The sequence below is a fragment of the Micropterus salmoides genome, unplaced genomic scaffold, assembly GCF_014851395.1.
Source record: "Micropterus salmoides isolate LMB-PRFRI ecotype aquatic unplaced genomic scaffold, ASM1485139v1 Ms_hic_scaffold_16, whole genome shotgun sequence".
In the NCBI taxonomy this organism is placed as follows: Eukaryota; Metazoa; Chordata; class Actinopteri; order Centrarchiformes; family Centrarchidae; genus Micropterus; species Micropterus salmoides.
Window position 1 is genome coordinate 17842751 of NW_024040707.1, and position 15922 is coordinate 17858672.

General features: G+C 39.5%; 1 protein-coding gene across 1 annotated transcript; it reads right to left on the bottom strand.

Moving 5' to 3' along the window:
• Positions 1–9089: 9089 nt before the first annotated feature.
• copz1 (COPI coat complex subunit zeta 1) lies at positions 9090–13576 on the bottom strand. The gene is made up of 9 exons (XM_038722524.1): positions 13497–13576; positions 12927–12995; positions 12185–12266; positions 12001–12092; positions 10857–10912; positions 10662–10739; positions 10482–10533; positions 10364–10402; positions 9090–9706 (listed from the first exon to the last, which is right to left on the bottom strand). The coding sequence occupies exons 1-9, from the start codon at positions 13512–13514 to the stop codon at positions 9659–9661; spliced, it is 534 nt and encodes a 177-aa protein (XP_038578452.1). The 5' UTR covers positions 13515–13576; the 3' UTR covers positions 9090–9658.
• Between the last annotated feature and the right edge of the window lie 2346 nt (positions 13577–15922).

The following is a 15922-nucleotide window of genomic DNA, read 5'->3' on the forward strand; positions in this document are numbered from 1 at the left end:
TTTGTGAGAAGCCAGATTTTCTTTTTCATTTGTTTTCCTGAAAGCAAGGCTGAAGTCAGAATTACATTATGTTCTGAGGACTGTCTACATGAAGTAATATCCATAAAATATTGTGACCCATTTCAGCAGTCTTCTACTGAGCCAGAGTCAACATAAAATTAGAAATTAAATTACTTGTCTTCAGATGGCGCATTACTTACTGAATCTTCCAGACAAGACTGCAAATCATTTCAGAAATATGTAATGCACCAATTGTGTCAGCAGATGGCATCCATGACCATATGAGGACCAATTATCTGTCTAGCAAAGTGATGAAGAAAGACCTAATGTTTTTCCCAGATTGATGGTAATTCAAAATTTTAATGGTAAATAATATGTTGTTTTAATAATGAATTAAATGGAAGAACATTGTTGCTACATAAACAAATGAGTCTTGTGAGGCAGGTGTGAAGAAAACATAAGCAGTGAGATAAATTTCAAAAGGGGAAATCAATCATCTCCACTTGCATTTGACGTGAATAAAAAGTTTAAAAGTCAAATGACTATCAAGCTACAATGAGACTACTAAAAACATACAAAACATCTTTTCAACAAAATCAAACATTCATTTTACAAAGATATGACACTGAGGAAACGTCTAATCCTCACATTTGAGAAGCTGCAACCAGCCTGCAAACGCTTTTGGGGTCGATAAGAGAAATAAAAACAATCCAGTTTTATCCCCATCAATTAATCAACTAGCAACACTGCTCATTACAACAGTGTTGTCACTTTAGTAGGTTAACACATAGCCTTGTCAGCGCCACAAGAGGGAGGTGTATCCTAAGCTACTGTCTGTTCACAACCTTCCTTGAGACAGTGAGAAATACTTGCACTGTGCAAAGCCAAGTGCTCTGTAGATTTCAGGGGCCTTTCTACAAAAAATCAGTCACTGAAGCAGAGACAATAGATGATCAATACACCTCTTCTACAAACCAATCACAGATATCATAGCCCGGAGTTGGCTGGAAATATATGACCCAAGGTTTAATGATGCATTACACTACTTGAAACTTCCAACAAAATGTAAAAATTCAGGTGAAAGTAGTTACATTTTATGAGTTTAGAAATCCAATTTGATTACAAAACTGGCTAAAAACATACATAGCAGTCAGTCCCGCACAAGGAAATATGGTTTGTTGTAAATGTTTGAATACCCAGACAATGTATTCAAACAGACATAGCAGTCTGTGTCTCGGTAGGTAATACCCACATTCTTTAGAGAGAAGCAAAGAATTTCTTCAAGTACATTGCCCCGTCATTCTGCCTGCATGGGTATTGCCACATCAGTCGCACGTTGGGAAATGCAGATCATAGCCTTTAGCACCTTCCTCTTTGCTATTGACCAGTTCCTTAATTAAAGCATTAGGATAGGCAGGATGAGATCAGCCTGAAGGCTGCTGGGAGTGTGCGCCTTCCCCCATGGGAGACATCCCCTCCCTGTGCAGCCTGATTTACAGCACCCGCAGGCCCCCGGCACTTAACAATGGACCTCCTTAAGTGAGGTAGATGGGAAGGAGACCAGAGAGGGGGAGATAACACTCCATCTTCATGCACAAAGTGCTGAAATCATCTAGGTTCGAAATCATCTCTGCGAGACAGACTGATCATGGAGTCAGTCCAGAGGTAAAGTGTAGGAGTGCTGCCTTGTGCTCAGTCTGGCTCACTCCATCAGGGAGGAGACCTCTGTTTAAGAGTGATAGCCAACCCCCTACATGCTCACCTCTCCTGTCAGAGGGATGAAAAAATAGTCCCTCCAAACAGAAATTTCCCCAACCACTAAATCTCAGCTGACTGCGCATACTGTGGCTCTGTAAACATATGGGTGGTTCAGAGGTTTACACAAACAAGCACTCGGCAGCAGAAATGTTCTGTCTCCTACAAATGTTTGAATGCCCCCTGATCAAATACATCACAGGCTCACAGTGAATGATTGAAACCTTCCCAACAATAGCTCCTGCTATCTCCCTCTCCCCGAGGTGTGGGAGAGCCTTTTCATCTTAGGCTTTGATTAATAAAGGAATCGCTGGTTGGTTGAAAGCAGCGATCTGCCCCCCCGAGCATCCATCATGCCTGTGACAGCCCACCTCTGTGTTAATTAGCGGTGATATTTAAGCTGTCTGAGGTGTTCCATGGCCGTCAGCGTGGTGGTGCTGCTCATCATTAAAATTTCAATTCCTCTGTCCGGGTTACTCCCATCTTCCTGGACACCTCAGTGAGCACATCCTCAAACCTTCACACACAGGCACAGGGCGAGCATTCACTGCAAGTGGCAATCAAGACGTAACAATTTTTCTGTACATTTCTTTTCTGCATGTAAAGAAATGCAAAGAACGACGAGAAGAGGAAATCTGAAATAAAGCCAATTAACTGTGAACATGACCCAGTTGGTGCACTCATGTCTTTTTACATGCATTTTAATGTTACCCCAACTGTATCAGCATACGTGTAAAAAAACATCAATTTGACTTATCACACTTTCTCGATAATTATTTGATATTACAGGAAAGAATTTGCCATAAATCTAAAGTTCTCGTCAAACAATGAGCAGTGAAGGTGTGAAAGCATTACTTATTAATGATTACCAAATATTGCAATATTCTCTAATACCGGAGGCTATTATTCAGAAATAAATTATGGATGTAGCTGAATCCTTGTCTGCCTTATAACCAAAAGGCATCCGGCACTAGTTTGAGAACTTTAGCGATATAAAACTTAATAGCTGAGTTAGGGAATGGTGTTTTAGCAAACGGCGGCCATTTTACACCAATCTGATGGACAAAATGGCCTCCAAAATATACACAAAGTTGGTGTATACCCAGTGTCCATAGGGTACTAGGGTATTACTGTTAGTTCTCAAAATATAGTAAATGTGTGGCCATTACCGACAGGATGTTTGCCAGCCACCTGCCTCACAAAACATCTCTGATGGGGAATGTTCTGTCATATCATATTCAGATGTCTGCCACTACCTTTCTAATTAGTGTGACTCAACAAGATTAATTAGCCTCTGCATATCATTCCCAGTACTGAAAATATAAATCACAGAGGAGAGGAGAAGTGAACGCCAACACCAATATGACTGGTGGCAAGGGAAAAGTGAATCTTGGCCTACTTGCGTGTTTTGACGTATTCAAATCGTGAATATTCATAGGTGAAAAATTAATCTCCAGTCAAGTCAGAACTTGCAACCTGAATTTTCAAAATCAACTTTTTGCAGTTTGGCTTAATCACACGGACAGAGGAAAGCCTGAAATAAGGTAAGGTAAGGTTTCTTCACTGAATAAATTTTGAAATGTCACAGTAGGAAAAGCACAGGTGTAAATAGTAAAATGATTTGGAGGAGGCCCAGAGGCTGCAGAGTATGAGGGCACCCTGCTGTACACCTTGGCTTCAGTATGCAGATATATTTACAAAGACCAAGTTCAGTTGTGCAGGACCTTGTTGCTGAGATTTATTTGGCCACAAAGTCATCCACATTCCCCTTGACAGGATATACACCCCGGCACCCTGCAAACTGTCTAAAAATCACTTTCCAACAGAGGTGTGTTTAGCCTCGACAGATACATTAACATGCCTTGGCCTTACGCCTTCTTATTAATCTACAGCTTGTTGGGACACGTTTGGACTGAACTGGCTCTTTGGGGAACAACTAACCACTTAAAACATGAGTCCATATTTGGGCTTCAGAGGCGCTGGATGCTCACTGCACTGTGGGCAGTCATATTCACCTGGGAAGCCATGACCTTTATGTTCTGTAGACCAGAAACACACTTCACAAATATAGGGAGAGATGAAAATTAAACCATCCATTCCTTTCGCCTCATATGAGTTTATCAATTTTCAGCAAAAGCTTCTTCCATGACCTCAAAACTGCAGATCTGGTAAAAGCTGCCGCATTAACGATGTATTTTCACCGGTCCAAAAAAAGCCCCAATTATATATCTTAAAGAGGTTCTAAAAACAGCAGAACAACAAAGACAAAGGTTCAGAAATGGAGCATGATCCTACACAAAATACCTCAGTGAAATGGTTAACTCTACACGTATATATTAGTCTCAGCCCCTTCTAACACACCGCCGACCTATCCATCATTCCTCCGAGTTCAAAGGGGATCATGTCTTATCAAGATGTAAAACCTGTTTTCTTCTCTTACATGGCACATTGTCATGGGGCATGTTGTGTAACCCCAAGTTATCAAGTTCATGAGAAGGTCTCTTACAAAATGATGCAGTCCCACTTGACAAGGCAAGTCCAGGGCTTTCCTCTCCGTCTCTTTATTTTCCGACAATTTTCCACTTGAGCAGACGACCTCAAGTGTGAAGTGAAAGAGGGAAGAGAGGGGATTTGATATCCAGGGGAAACGGTGCATGAATTCACTAGGGGTTGATAGACAGGGCAGGGGCAGCCAGGGTTTTTACCCTTAGAGATTTCCATGGGTCAAGGCTGTTACAGGGCCACATTCTCGCTCTTCTTGATCTTGTCAGGGTAGACTGTCAGGCTGATGAAGAGATAGGCTGCAGATAGATGATGCCGTTGCACGAACACTGGGGCCGCAGTGAGCAGATGCAGTAGCCAGACACCAAAGTGACTTTGGCAGTTTGCTGCTGTTGATAAGCTATGCGATATATGAGTGTGATTCAAAGTCATTTAGTATCTTCTGATCCCCAAGTCAAACAAAAACTGATCATAAGAAGTGTTGAATGAGAGATGAAAGATAAATGCACATTCCATGCCGGCAGAAAAACCTCAGATTGGAGGCAAGATGTGACTGGATGCTTGTGTGCACATCTGTACACATTTTCTGTTTCTTATTTTTGCAGTATACTTGGCATCTGTGACATTAACAGAATATTTTGTGAACTATTCACAGCATTTCTGGACAGACACACATTTCTGTTCTTCCTCTGTGACCACAAGAAGGTCTCTTCTCCTCTCATGACGTCAGGACTATTATACTCCAGCGCCACCTCCCTTCAGGGATAAGATTTTACGATTGCAACCTGACACCGTTTCTGTGTCCTATAAGCGACAGAGCTGTAACTCACTTCAAAGGCAGGAGGCATCAAATCACAGTGCGCCCATAAATTAACCTGTCGAGTCTTGGCCAATGGGAAGGTAGCTTTAAATCTCAGCTGTCACGCTGGCGGCCAATGGAAAGACGATGGCAGTAAATCTATCAGGGCCGCGTCTGTTAACGGTGTTGTGGTGTGGTTGGGGAATCCACAGGGAGGGAGGGGAGAAAGTGAGAAAGAGTAGATGACAGAGGGAGGAGGGAACAAACTAAAGGTTCCGAGCGATGCAACAGAAAATGCTTTTCTTTACATTCTCTGGCCCTGCTTCAAAAATACATATACACATATCGTAGTAAAACTGCAGAAGGCACGCAGAGGGATTTTTTTCGAGCAAAACAAGACTAAACGTGGCCTGGGGAAAAAAAAAAAAAAAAGAGAAAGAGACTATGTTTCCCTGATGGATGCAGTGGGAGTTGAATAACACCAGCAGAAACCCTCGTAAAGCTTTATGGCCAGCACGACTGTGTCTGATGTTGACTGTCTACAGTGAAAATGACGGATGGCCCTTCTTTAGTGCTCTTCTGCATCACTGCTAGACCAAAACTCAGTGTTGACTGTTTGATAACAGCAGTAACCCAGTAACCTCTGACTGTCGTGATACAGCACCATCAGAGGTAGGAAGTTGGCTGGCTACATGCTGCCCTCTGGATTACAGGCGGGGTCCAGTCGAGCCTATCCACTAACCAGATGTGCAGCTTCAGAGGATGATGGAGTTCAGCAACCCTGAGCAACTAGTTGTTTTGCCATGTAACCACAAAGAAACAAAACATGGTCCTGGTTGTATCTAAACAGTACCAGCTTTGACCAGAGAGTATTTTCACATCCAGAGCGCTTCCACTGTCACTCTTCACTTTCACTATAGAGTATTGCACTGGCACAAGAGAACTATGGGGAAAACAGCAGAGGGAAAACACATCAGGTAGAATATTTCCTCGATTAACAATGCCCTTGGTGGTGCACTTTCATTATCCTATCAAAGTTGAACATTTTCATGTTATAAATCTAACAGGTATCATAAAATAACTGGTCCTGCAAAGGCAATGCTATTCCAACCCAAAGAAAAAAGCTTTCCCTTAACAAAGCCCACAATTTTTTCACCAACCTGTAACGACATCCAATAAACCAGCCACGTTTGTGGTGACATTTTTATCTTACATCAACAAAAAAATTAAACATTAGCATCAGAATTTACAGTCATCTTATGTCATTACTATGAATACTTTTTTTCTTTTCTTCAGAAACATAAACAGCATGTTGAGTTATGGCAAAGGCAGGCAAGAGTGCAATGGTGGAGGTGTTGTTTTTGGCTGGCTTTTCCTGGAGAGGCCATGATTCTCTATTCTATGGGAATCCATAAACAGACCCGGAGAGGGCAACTGGGGCCATAAACCACGTCAGGCTGCCGAAATGCTGCTGAGGCAAAGGGAGCAGGCCTCAGCCCATACCTCTTCCTCTCTGCATGTACACACGTACACACACACACTTTGAGCAGCTTTTAATGACCTATTTCAAAATGCTATGTTTACAATGATTCTACAGATGTGAGTTTTTTTTGGAAAATTGAGCAAATGCAGCAGCTCAACAATAATGTTTTACCAAACATTATGTTAATATCATTATGTTAAGTCTTAGTATTGTCTACTGCGTGGAAATGTGAAGGCAGTAGAGGTAAACACACCCTTGTTAATTTTAATACATTGGGTCATTAAACATCATGTGGGTCTTGGCCCTTGTCCTGCTCAGACAATATAATGGCACTTCCTTTAATATGTTTACTGTATTGGATCCAACACGCTGTCATTGTTTTCCCTAGTGTTGTTTCTCTTTAGCAGAGAAAGCCATTGGATGGGTGCTCAGGCCCATTGACTATGACATAAAGACTCTGTAAGCTTACAGATGATGATAATTTATTGACTCTAATTCACACAGTCCACTCACACACAAACACACACACAAGAGAAAGAGAGGGACTCTTTCACTGTATGCATCGATCAATTACAAGGCTCTAGCCCACACGTCTCTGACAATTTTACTGCATGTTATGTACAGCATGTCAAGCCATGGCGTTTCAAACTGTTATACTCATGCCTGTATAATTAATATAAATTACCTCGCTGGCTTTTTATGATGGTGCAACTGTAATTAGCGGATGAAAGCAAGTCACTGCGCCCCCGATGGTGCCGCAGGGCTAGATGAAAAGTGAGGGACAGGCACCTTGAGTGGGATCTGTTTTAACCCTCTCTCTTTCCCGCCGCGCCCTTGCTGGGATCTCATCTAATCACATTTACTGTTGTCTACTTCTGCTAACCTTGTCCTCCTTAACCCTCATGTTTCCTCCCATCATGGAAGCCACACACTGAGGCAGAAGCTGTCCTTATTATACCAGCAAACCGGTGCGATAACAGTAAACTGGTGCAATAATGGAGTCCATCTATAATGATTACGCTCCCCTTTCTTACCACTCTTTCTCCAGTAAAACACTTAGCAAGGAGTATCAACATAGCCCCCATTCATGCTATCTCTGCAACCATAAAGAGCCACAGATTCAAGGGCTCAATCTAACTGGAGCAAAGCCAAGACAATAGGTCCACAAGTCAGAGCCAATAACAGTTTCATTGACTACACTCCTCTCTGTAATGTGAAAACATCAACCCACATGCATGCCTCATGGCAGCAACACGCAAGTGCACAGATGCCTTGTTTTGTATCACCTGCTGTCTGAAAGCATTTAACTGTGATACAAAGCTGACACACAACATGCAGAGAGCTTTTTAAGTGTTTTTTAACAGTATTTCTATTTTTTCCAACATGTGTGCAAGATTGATTAAATTGGGAGTATTTTTTTCCACCTCCAAACTGCAGAGAAAACTGGCATTTCTTTGTGCTGCCTTCTATCCTACATGTTTATGATTGAGATAAGCTGCTCCTGTCAAACACATAATTTGACACAACCACAAGTTATTGGACAGAGGGGGGAAAGTATGAGATTTCCAGTTAGGCTTTCTGCATTCCGAGATTACCACCAATGTGTGTGATCCTTTCCACAAACTGCTCCAAGCCATAAACATCTCTACATCAAGACCACTCTATCTGCTTTGCACTTTGATGTCTAGGTCAAACGACTTATTTAGTAATAGATAAAAGAAAGAAATCTCATATATGCCAATAAATGAAAGGGCTACAAGCAGTAGCTTAATGTCTTTCTCTGGCCAAATGACATGTCACAGCATGCTAGGTACAGTAAGCAGAGGTGTCTGAATCTAAGGAAAAGGAGGGAGGAGACATGATCTATAACAAGACCTGCTACCGAATGTGGTTAAAAAGGTTGGATCTGTTTTTGCACCTTCTAATGATTAGCAATAGAAAATATGAGGATACCTAGCCGGAAGGATGAAGATACATAATTTCTTCTCCTGTAATATGCATCAGGAAACAACATGATATACTGCCTATTCTCACATCCATTTCTCTCTGGAGTGTACCCTTCATTTGCATGAAAATGAGTATTATGAGGTTAGTGTGTTAAGGTGGGGGTGCATACATTGAAGCGCACAATTCAAGATGCACGGGGTGCGTCTCTACATAGTAGAAACAAATCAGGTATGACTCCATAAAACTTGTCACAGTAACACAGTACAGTGTGAGCTCCTCATCATAGCCGCACAAGTGACTCTCCTCCCCCTCTCTTCCATCTTGCCTACAGTATTAATGTACCTTTGCCTTGCACTTTGCTGCAGACAACAGGAGATGGAGCCCTTGGTCTACCGTCTCTGGCTCTTGAAGAACAAAGAGCACACAGCATGGCAAGCTCTGAAATAAGGAAACACTAACTCTTAAAAGCCTGCTAAATAAGTATGACAAATCATTTTAATGCTATGAAAGTTGGCCTATAGTTCATGATTATTACGCTGTGGGTGACATTTCTTAAAACAATGGTGAAGTGTGCAGCAGTTAGTGTTCGACATACCACAGCTGTTCACATACCAGTGTCAACATTTATTAAAAGTATCTGATGATGGAAGATCCCCAAAGTATATTCAAAACATACCTTGGCGATCAGTAGTATGACTACAGAACTACACTTTTTAATCACAATATTCACATAAATGAAGTGATAGTGCCTTAATACTTCGACCAGAGGAGATGACAAACAGGATTAAATTGTTGTTCAAGAAGACACATGGAATGCTGCCACAGGCTACAATGAGGTTTATCATTTTTTTTTTTTTATAGACAGATACGCTGGTTTAATAAACACCCAAGTACTATAATGAAAAAACAAACAAAACAAAACAGGACAGCTCTGAAACTGGAATGTACACCCTATCTTATCCTCATGTTGAGTATGTCATACAACAGAAGCCTGTGCAAAAAAGAATAAAGGAGAAAAAAAATTTGTCAAGCAGCAGTCCTAGGAGTGTGACTGGATCAGCCACTGGTACTCCTCACAGCTTTGATTGACGAAGTGGAAATCAGTCAAAAGGGAGAATGTGTGGATCAGTGCCATGAAGACTGGGCTGAACAGCGGCTCACTGGTATGTTCACTATCGCAGAAGCGACCACTTGATTTGTTCTTTGGCAGACTGGAGAACCTGTGGAAGAGAACTAGGTTTGACCAAGCAGATCGCTCCAACACCAAACATCAACTGAAGTGGCCAGTATTAAACCATGGCTACAGTATGCGATAACCCCACAAGGAAAACACTATAAAATAAAACAAATGGAAAAACGAGTGGCATCTTGTTGAGGATGTTAAAGGGAGGAATGGTAAGAAAAAGTTACATATAATTGTTAAAAAACAGAACAAAAAAGAAGGGTGAACGAGTAAATGAAGAGTCTAATTAATCATCTTAATTCATTGAATGAAAGCCGAATCATAACCATAAAGTATGGGGATTGGGGACAGCCATTAATCATGACCAGAAGAAGGATGACTGTAGCCAGTCTCAGGCCTCTTAAATGACAACATTAATCAAGAGGAGCTCACACACAGGCAAAAAAAAAGGAACCACCGTTGGCTACCTGCTGCCTTACTACTGAATAATTAATGTTATGTACACTGCCATGCATTGAAGACAATGCAATATATGACAATCTAGGAGCGAGTAACAAAGTAGGAGTAGAGGAGAATGATGCTATAGCAATGCCCTTGTATTCATAGGTTCTGAGTAATGAGTTTTAACAGTCAATAATCTAATGGAGCTTTTAAACTTTATAGCAGAGAGAGGAGCAAGGAATGTTTTTCTCACCTGTGTGACTGTCTGCTCTGTCAAAGGCACATCATCCCCCTAAAGGAACAATTATGTTATCTTTACTGCTGACACAACCAACATTAAACTGTGTTGAATATTTCGGAGAGGAGCTTACTCTGAGAGCCACACGGTGCACGACTTGTTGCGGGTCACTCTCTAGGATCACCCTGCAGGAGGCAGCAAAGAGACAGACAGACAGTTAGTAAATCCCAGAGACAAAGTGCTGCACTAACACACTGCAGTCATTTTAACAAGAGATGACTTAGTTAAAAGATACAACTAAATTGTTACTTACCCCCCATCTACAATTTCATCCACAGCCAGGAAGAGCCCCTCCATATTCTCCAACAAAGCCCTCCTCTCAACATTTTTCCTACAGAGTAACAAAAAAAACAAAAAATCATGTACAGGCTTAACTTTCTACACACCAGAAAAGGATTTGTAGATTTGTTCAAGTTTTAAACAATGAATAACAGCTGCCAAAACGTACCTCAACATCTGACTGAGCGAATCAAAAAGGCAATTTAGAACAGCCATAAGCATAAGCTGTTGAGAATAAAATAATATGTTGTTAGAATCTGTTATGTCTTATGAGCCCACCTTGTTTTTTTATCATCTGGAATAAAATCACTCAGAAAACAACATGTGAGTTATCACTCAGTATGGTGTTGACAACATTTTTTTGGACCTTAAGGCATATTTTTCTTCTATTTTCTATATACGCCAAACTTGGTATCCATCTGTGCAGGTGCTAAACCAGTGGTAGGTTATAAACAACAAACATCAAGTGTACAAATAAAAATACAATGGATGAAGTTATTTTATTTACATGCATTTAATTTTTGTAAAATATAAAAATTAAATATTGTAATCATAAATCTTAAATCTGTAAAAACCTAAATATAGACAGATTAGTTTACATTGATCTACAGCAACATAAACTGTATGCAACAATATTCATGTCACAAATAAACCCATAAAAATCTACGAGTGAGGCAAAACTCTTTTGAGGAAATAGCTTAAAAGAGAATAAATTTGCTAGTTACGTTAAAGCCAAAAACAACTAGGATTCATTTAAAGTAGGTCATTCTGTTGTTGAGAAATTGCTATGAAAGTTAAATCTGTATGATAGGTCAAATAGGCTATTTATTTTTGATCTGAACATATGTCTATATAAATGTCATCTTCAATTGGAAATAAACAAAATCACACACATAAAAATGATAATTAAAAAATCCCAACACCACGAAGAATGACATGTAGATGTACCATGTAACCAAACTTCACCTCTAAATAGGTTCAAATGCAAGTGCAAGATCACTTGTGACAGCGGGCCACACAAGTCATTTTGACACCAATTTGCAGTTGGTGAAAAAGTTACATGACTGCAAAATGTAAACTAAAGAATGGACTGCGCAAAATGAAGACTCATCGGTTGAAGCCTGTAAGTATTTTAGGGCTTTGGAATATATTACACTGGGGAAGCTATCAATAGTTGTAGTTGTATGAGACAGGGTGGGATAACTAACACCTTTGGTAGATTTATGTTTGTGTGACTTTGCTTATTGCTGAATAGTTGGGCTACAACTCTTATTTATTTATGATTCATTACAAAATCCTCAAATTAGGCTTACCTCGTTTTCATGGGAACTTCCAATCACATAAAAAAAGAGGTCTATGTTGCTCTTGTAGACAACAGTGAGGCCCTCGAGTAACGCTATCTCACCTAAGGACACACAAAAAACAACCATGCATGTTGTTAGACATGTACTGAGGTGGTGAAAAGTGTCTGTCTTTAATATGGTAAACACATCTTACTGTCCGTCCTGTGTGTTTTGTTGAATATGTTCTTCTCAAACGCTTTCTGCTCCTTCACTGTCGGGTATGTATCGTCATAATACTGTAGATGAATTTTAAAGTGAAGACATTATTATATGCAGATATAGAAATTTAACTCACAATACACTTGGACAAGTTTTAATTTTGATTAAAGGCTGGTGATATTCAACATTTTTCTTCAATATAATGCAATAAAAAGACAAAAACCAACAGTGCATTATTAGTATTTCAATACTCTCCAACTTCCTCAGCTGATCAGCAGCACTCACTCTCCTTTAACAAGGAGAAATGACCCAATACAAGTCTGCAATGTCTTAGAAATTGTTCTTCACTAAGAAGAAAATAGTGCGTTTATTGGGGACTATTTTCAGCCGTAAATGTGGTGCACTAGTGAGTATTTTATTTACAGCATTGTGAAAGTCTGCTGAAATGGCAGTGCCCACATTCATGGTAAAAATACAAAATATCATCCAGTACAGCTGTGTGGCTCTTTAACATGTTTTAATATTTTTTGGACAGCAATGGCGGTCTATGGCACAGAGTAATAAGCAATATTAGGGTTTGACTAGAGACAATACATGTTAGTAGGGTAAATTTGTTGTTGATTTTAGTCTGGTGTTCAAAAGAAATATATAGAATATCACCAAGGTTACCCTTTCAGTTCAGTTAGCAAATTCTCCAGAAAGGTTTAACCAATTCATTTTGCTGTACTTAATCATACCTTGGCATAAAGCCTGTCGCCATCGTTGTCCAGAATCAAAACTGCTTTGACAGTGTACAGGGATGGTTCCTGTTATGGTAGAAGACATAAAGCACTTTTTTATTTTATTTACGAAAGTATCATGTGGATGTCACTCATTAACTTAATCAGTGACTGAAATGATCAAACATTAGTTATATCCAACTTAATGCTCGTTAATGAACTCGTAACAACAAACTCTGACAAGGCAGTTTCCGCTAACACGGTATCATTGAAACACGCGCAACCCGTTGTGAGTATTTGAAATGTTTGCTTCTACGCCAAGTCAAAAGGAAGACATGACACTTCCACATCACCAACAAACACATACACGCCAAGCCAACTTCTATGAGGCTAACGTTAGCTGGTTAGCCAACACAGCCCTCCCGTTTACGTTTGTTAGTCCATGTCGCGTTAAAACTCGATAGCAGAATTACCACCTTTCGCTACGTTTCAAGAAACAATCCTCAACATATGGTTATGTGAAGTACTTATACCTGAAACTTTAACGACACGTATATTGCATCAAATGAATACATGTGCTAATATTACCAGAATGGGAGAATCCATCTTCTTTCTTGTTAGCAAACCAGCTAGAAGGCTAGCAGTAGGCTACGTAACACGTACAGTGAATGAGGCTCTTTCCTATTGGCTGACGCAGTATACTGCGTTGTGCGTACAGGGCAAAGGGCCGTTCAGTGCAAGGCGCGGAGCCAGGAAAGAAAATACATTTCATTTAAGCTGAAAGTGAAATGACATGGCTGACCAGAAAGCAGCCTACATTCAGACCCAGCAGCATATGTAACACATTAGCCCCTTCAGTGGGGAAAGTTGCAACATGAGAATATCCCTCAGGTAAAGTCAAACATTGTATGTTCTCCACAAACCTTATCTCTGTTATTCTATGCTAATATATGATAACATTTATTATAACATCTATCAATGTTCATTTGTTCTGTAATTCCCAGAAGTAATTCCCCATCTTTTAGGGACTCTTTTCTACATATTTTAAGGAAGTACATACAGTAGGCCAACCACTGACGGTCATTTTAGAGTTCAAGTCTCTACCATGGGTAGGCCCACTGTAAGTTAAACCAAATTATTATTATGAATCATTATACATTTTGTGACTGAAGGCAGTGTATTTTTATAGCATTGCATGGTAACAAAATATCTCTAATTTACAAGCAAGTTTAGCTTGGTTGTACTCATCAACATCTTTTTTCAGGATCCTCCTACATTTAACCAACCCCAATTATCTTAGTTCCTACTTCTGGGAAGCATTTGGAAATCCAGGCTGATGGGGATTTCCCTCTATCTCACTCCATAAATGACATCACTGTTTGGCTTTACTGTAAGATATTTTTGGGCTTGAGGTTCAAATAATACTGGAAGATGCACAGCTTTGAAAGAAAATTGTTTACAGTTGTTGAACTTAAAAAAAAAAAAAAAGTGTATGATAAAAAGATACAAACTATTTTGACATACATTCATAACAGCACTGTGGGTAAACGATGAAATGTTGCAATACTGCACTATGTTTACACAATTCAGCCACTAAGATTTCAAAATTACCCAGACTGGAGAGGAAACAGCGTGCTGCCTTGGACTAGCTCATACTTACAGGTTAATATATTTTCAGATTTCATTGTCATGCCATCTCATGTTGGAAATCGAGCACATTTATATATTTATGTTGCCTATTTGAAAACCATCAATGTGATGATTGTAGCAGAGTTGGTCATGGTGATAAATTAAAGTTGAATGATGAATGAAAATACAAAAAGTTCATAATGATAAATATAAAAGGACTTAAAAATGGAACCAAACTAATCATTTATTTTAAATAAGTTTTATAAAAATATGTGCACCTACTATATTTCATAGTTGAAGGGCCTTAAAGAATAAGGCATGACTGAAGCAAAATAATCTACTGTTCAAGTTCAGCAAATATTTACCATCTAACTATTAGTCACATATGTTGCTCACCAGGATTAAAAAGTAGAAATTAATAATATAGCAATAAGTAGAGAGAATAAAGTAATGTGATAGTATGGGCTGCTCCCCTCTCCTCAGCTTATGCCAGCAACCACAGCAGTTAGCAGTTCCCTTCCTAAGAACCAAGTGCTCCTTTTATCAGCATTAAGCAGAGCTTCCGCCAACCAACATCCTCCTTTCCCTACCTTCCCTCTCTGTGTCTGTATTACCAACCAGCCTTGACATTCATCATTATGAACACATGGGCCTAACCGCATGTATACAGTTACCTATATATATACTCTCACACAAACACAAAATACGTATTTCTGTGTTTTGTTTTGTTTCTTGTTATTCCATTTTCCAACACCAGTTATGTAAAAATAAAAAGGGGGGCAAAAAAAAGAAAAAACATCAGAAAATAATTAAGAAATCCAATACTGTTGTTACAAAACATTATCTTGATCTAACATCTTGAGATAAGCGCAGGCCTGATTGAGACATTCAGAAGAATGATGGTGCAGGTTCAGGTTCCTCATTTGCTTTGTTTCAGGTAATTCTAATGTGTGACCATCGTGACAGACATTTTAAGGTATGGAAAGGTTATCTCTGAATCCCATTTCTATAACTACATCTACAGTTGGTCTGAAGTGGATAAAGATCATTTCACATCCTGCTCATTCAAAAAGATGATAAATGTTTATCTTTAATGTTGTCCACAATAGGATTAGGCCATTATGTGAAATTGAATATCATCCAAACAGTGCACCTACATATATGCTGTAGGTGGATCAAATTCACAAACCCTTTTTAAGTTGAGTACAAGTCCGCATATCACCACAATTAATCATTGTACATATAGCCATTGATATGTTCCCTGTATTTGCAGTGTTGTTTTTTATTAAAGTTAACAATTGAAAATGTAGTAGCATGTCCTTATTTTTTTGCATTTCCGATCAAGATAACAACTAGGTAGTTGATTAATATAAGAAATAATTATA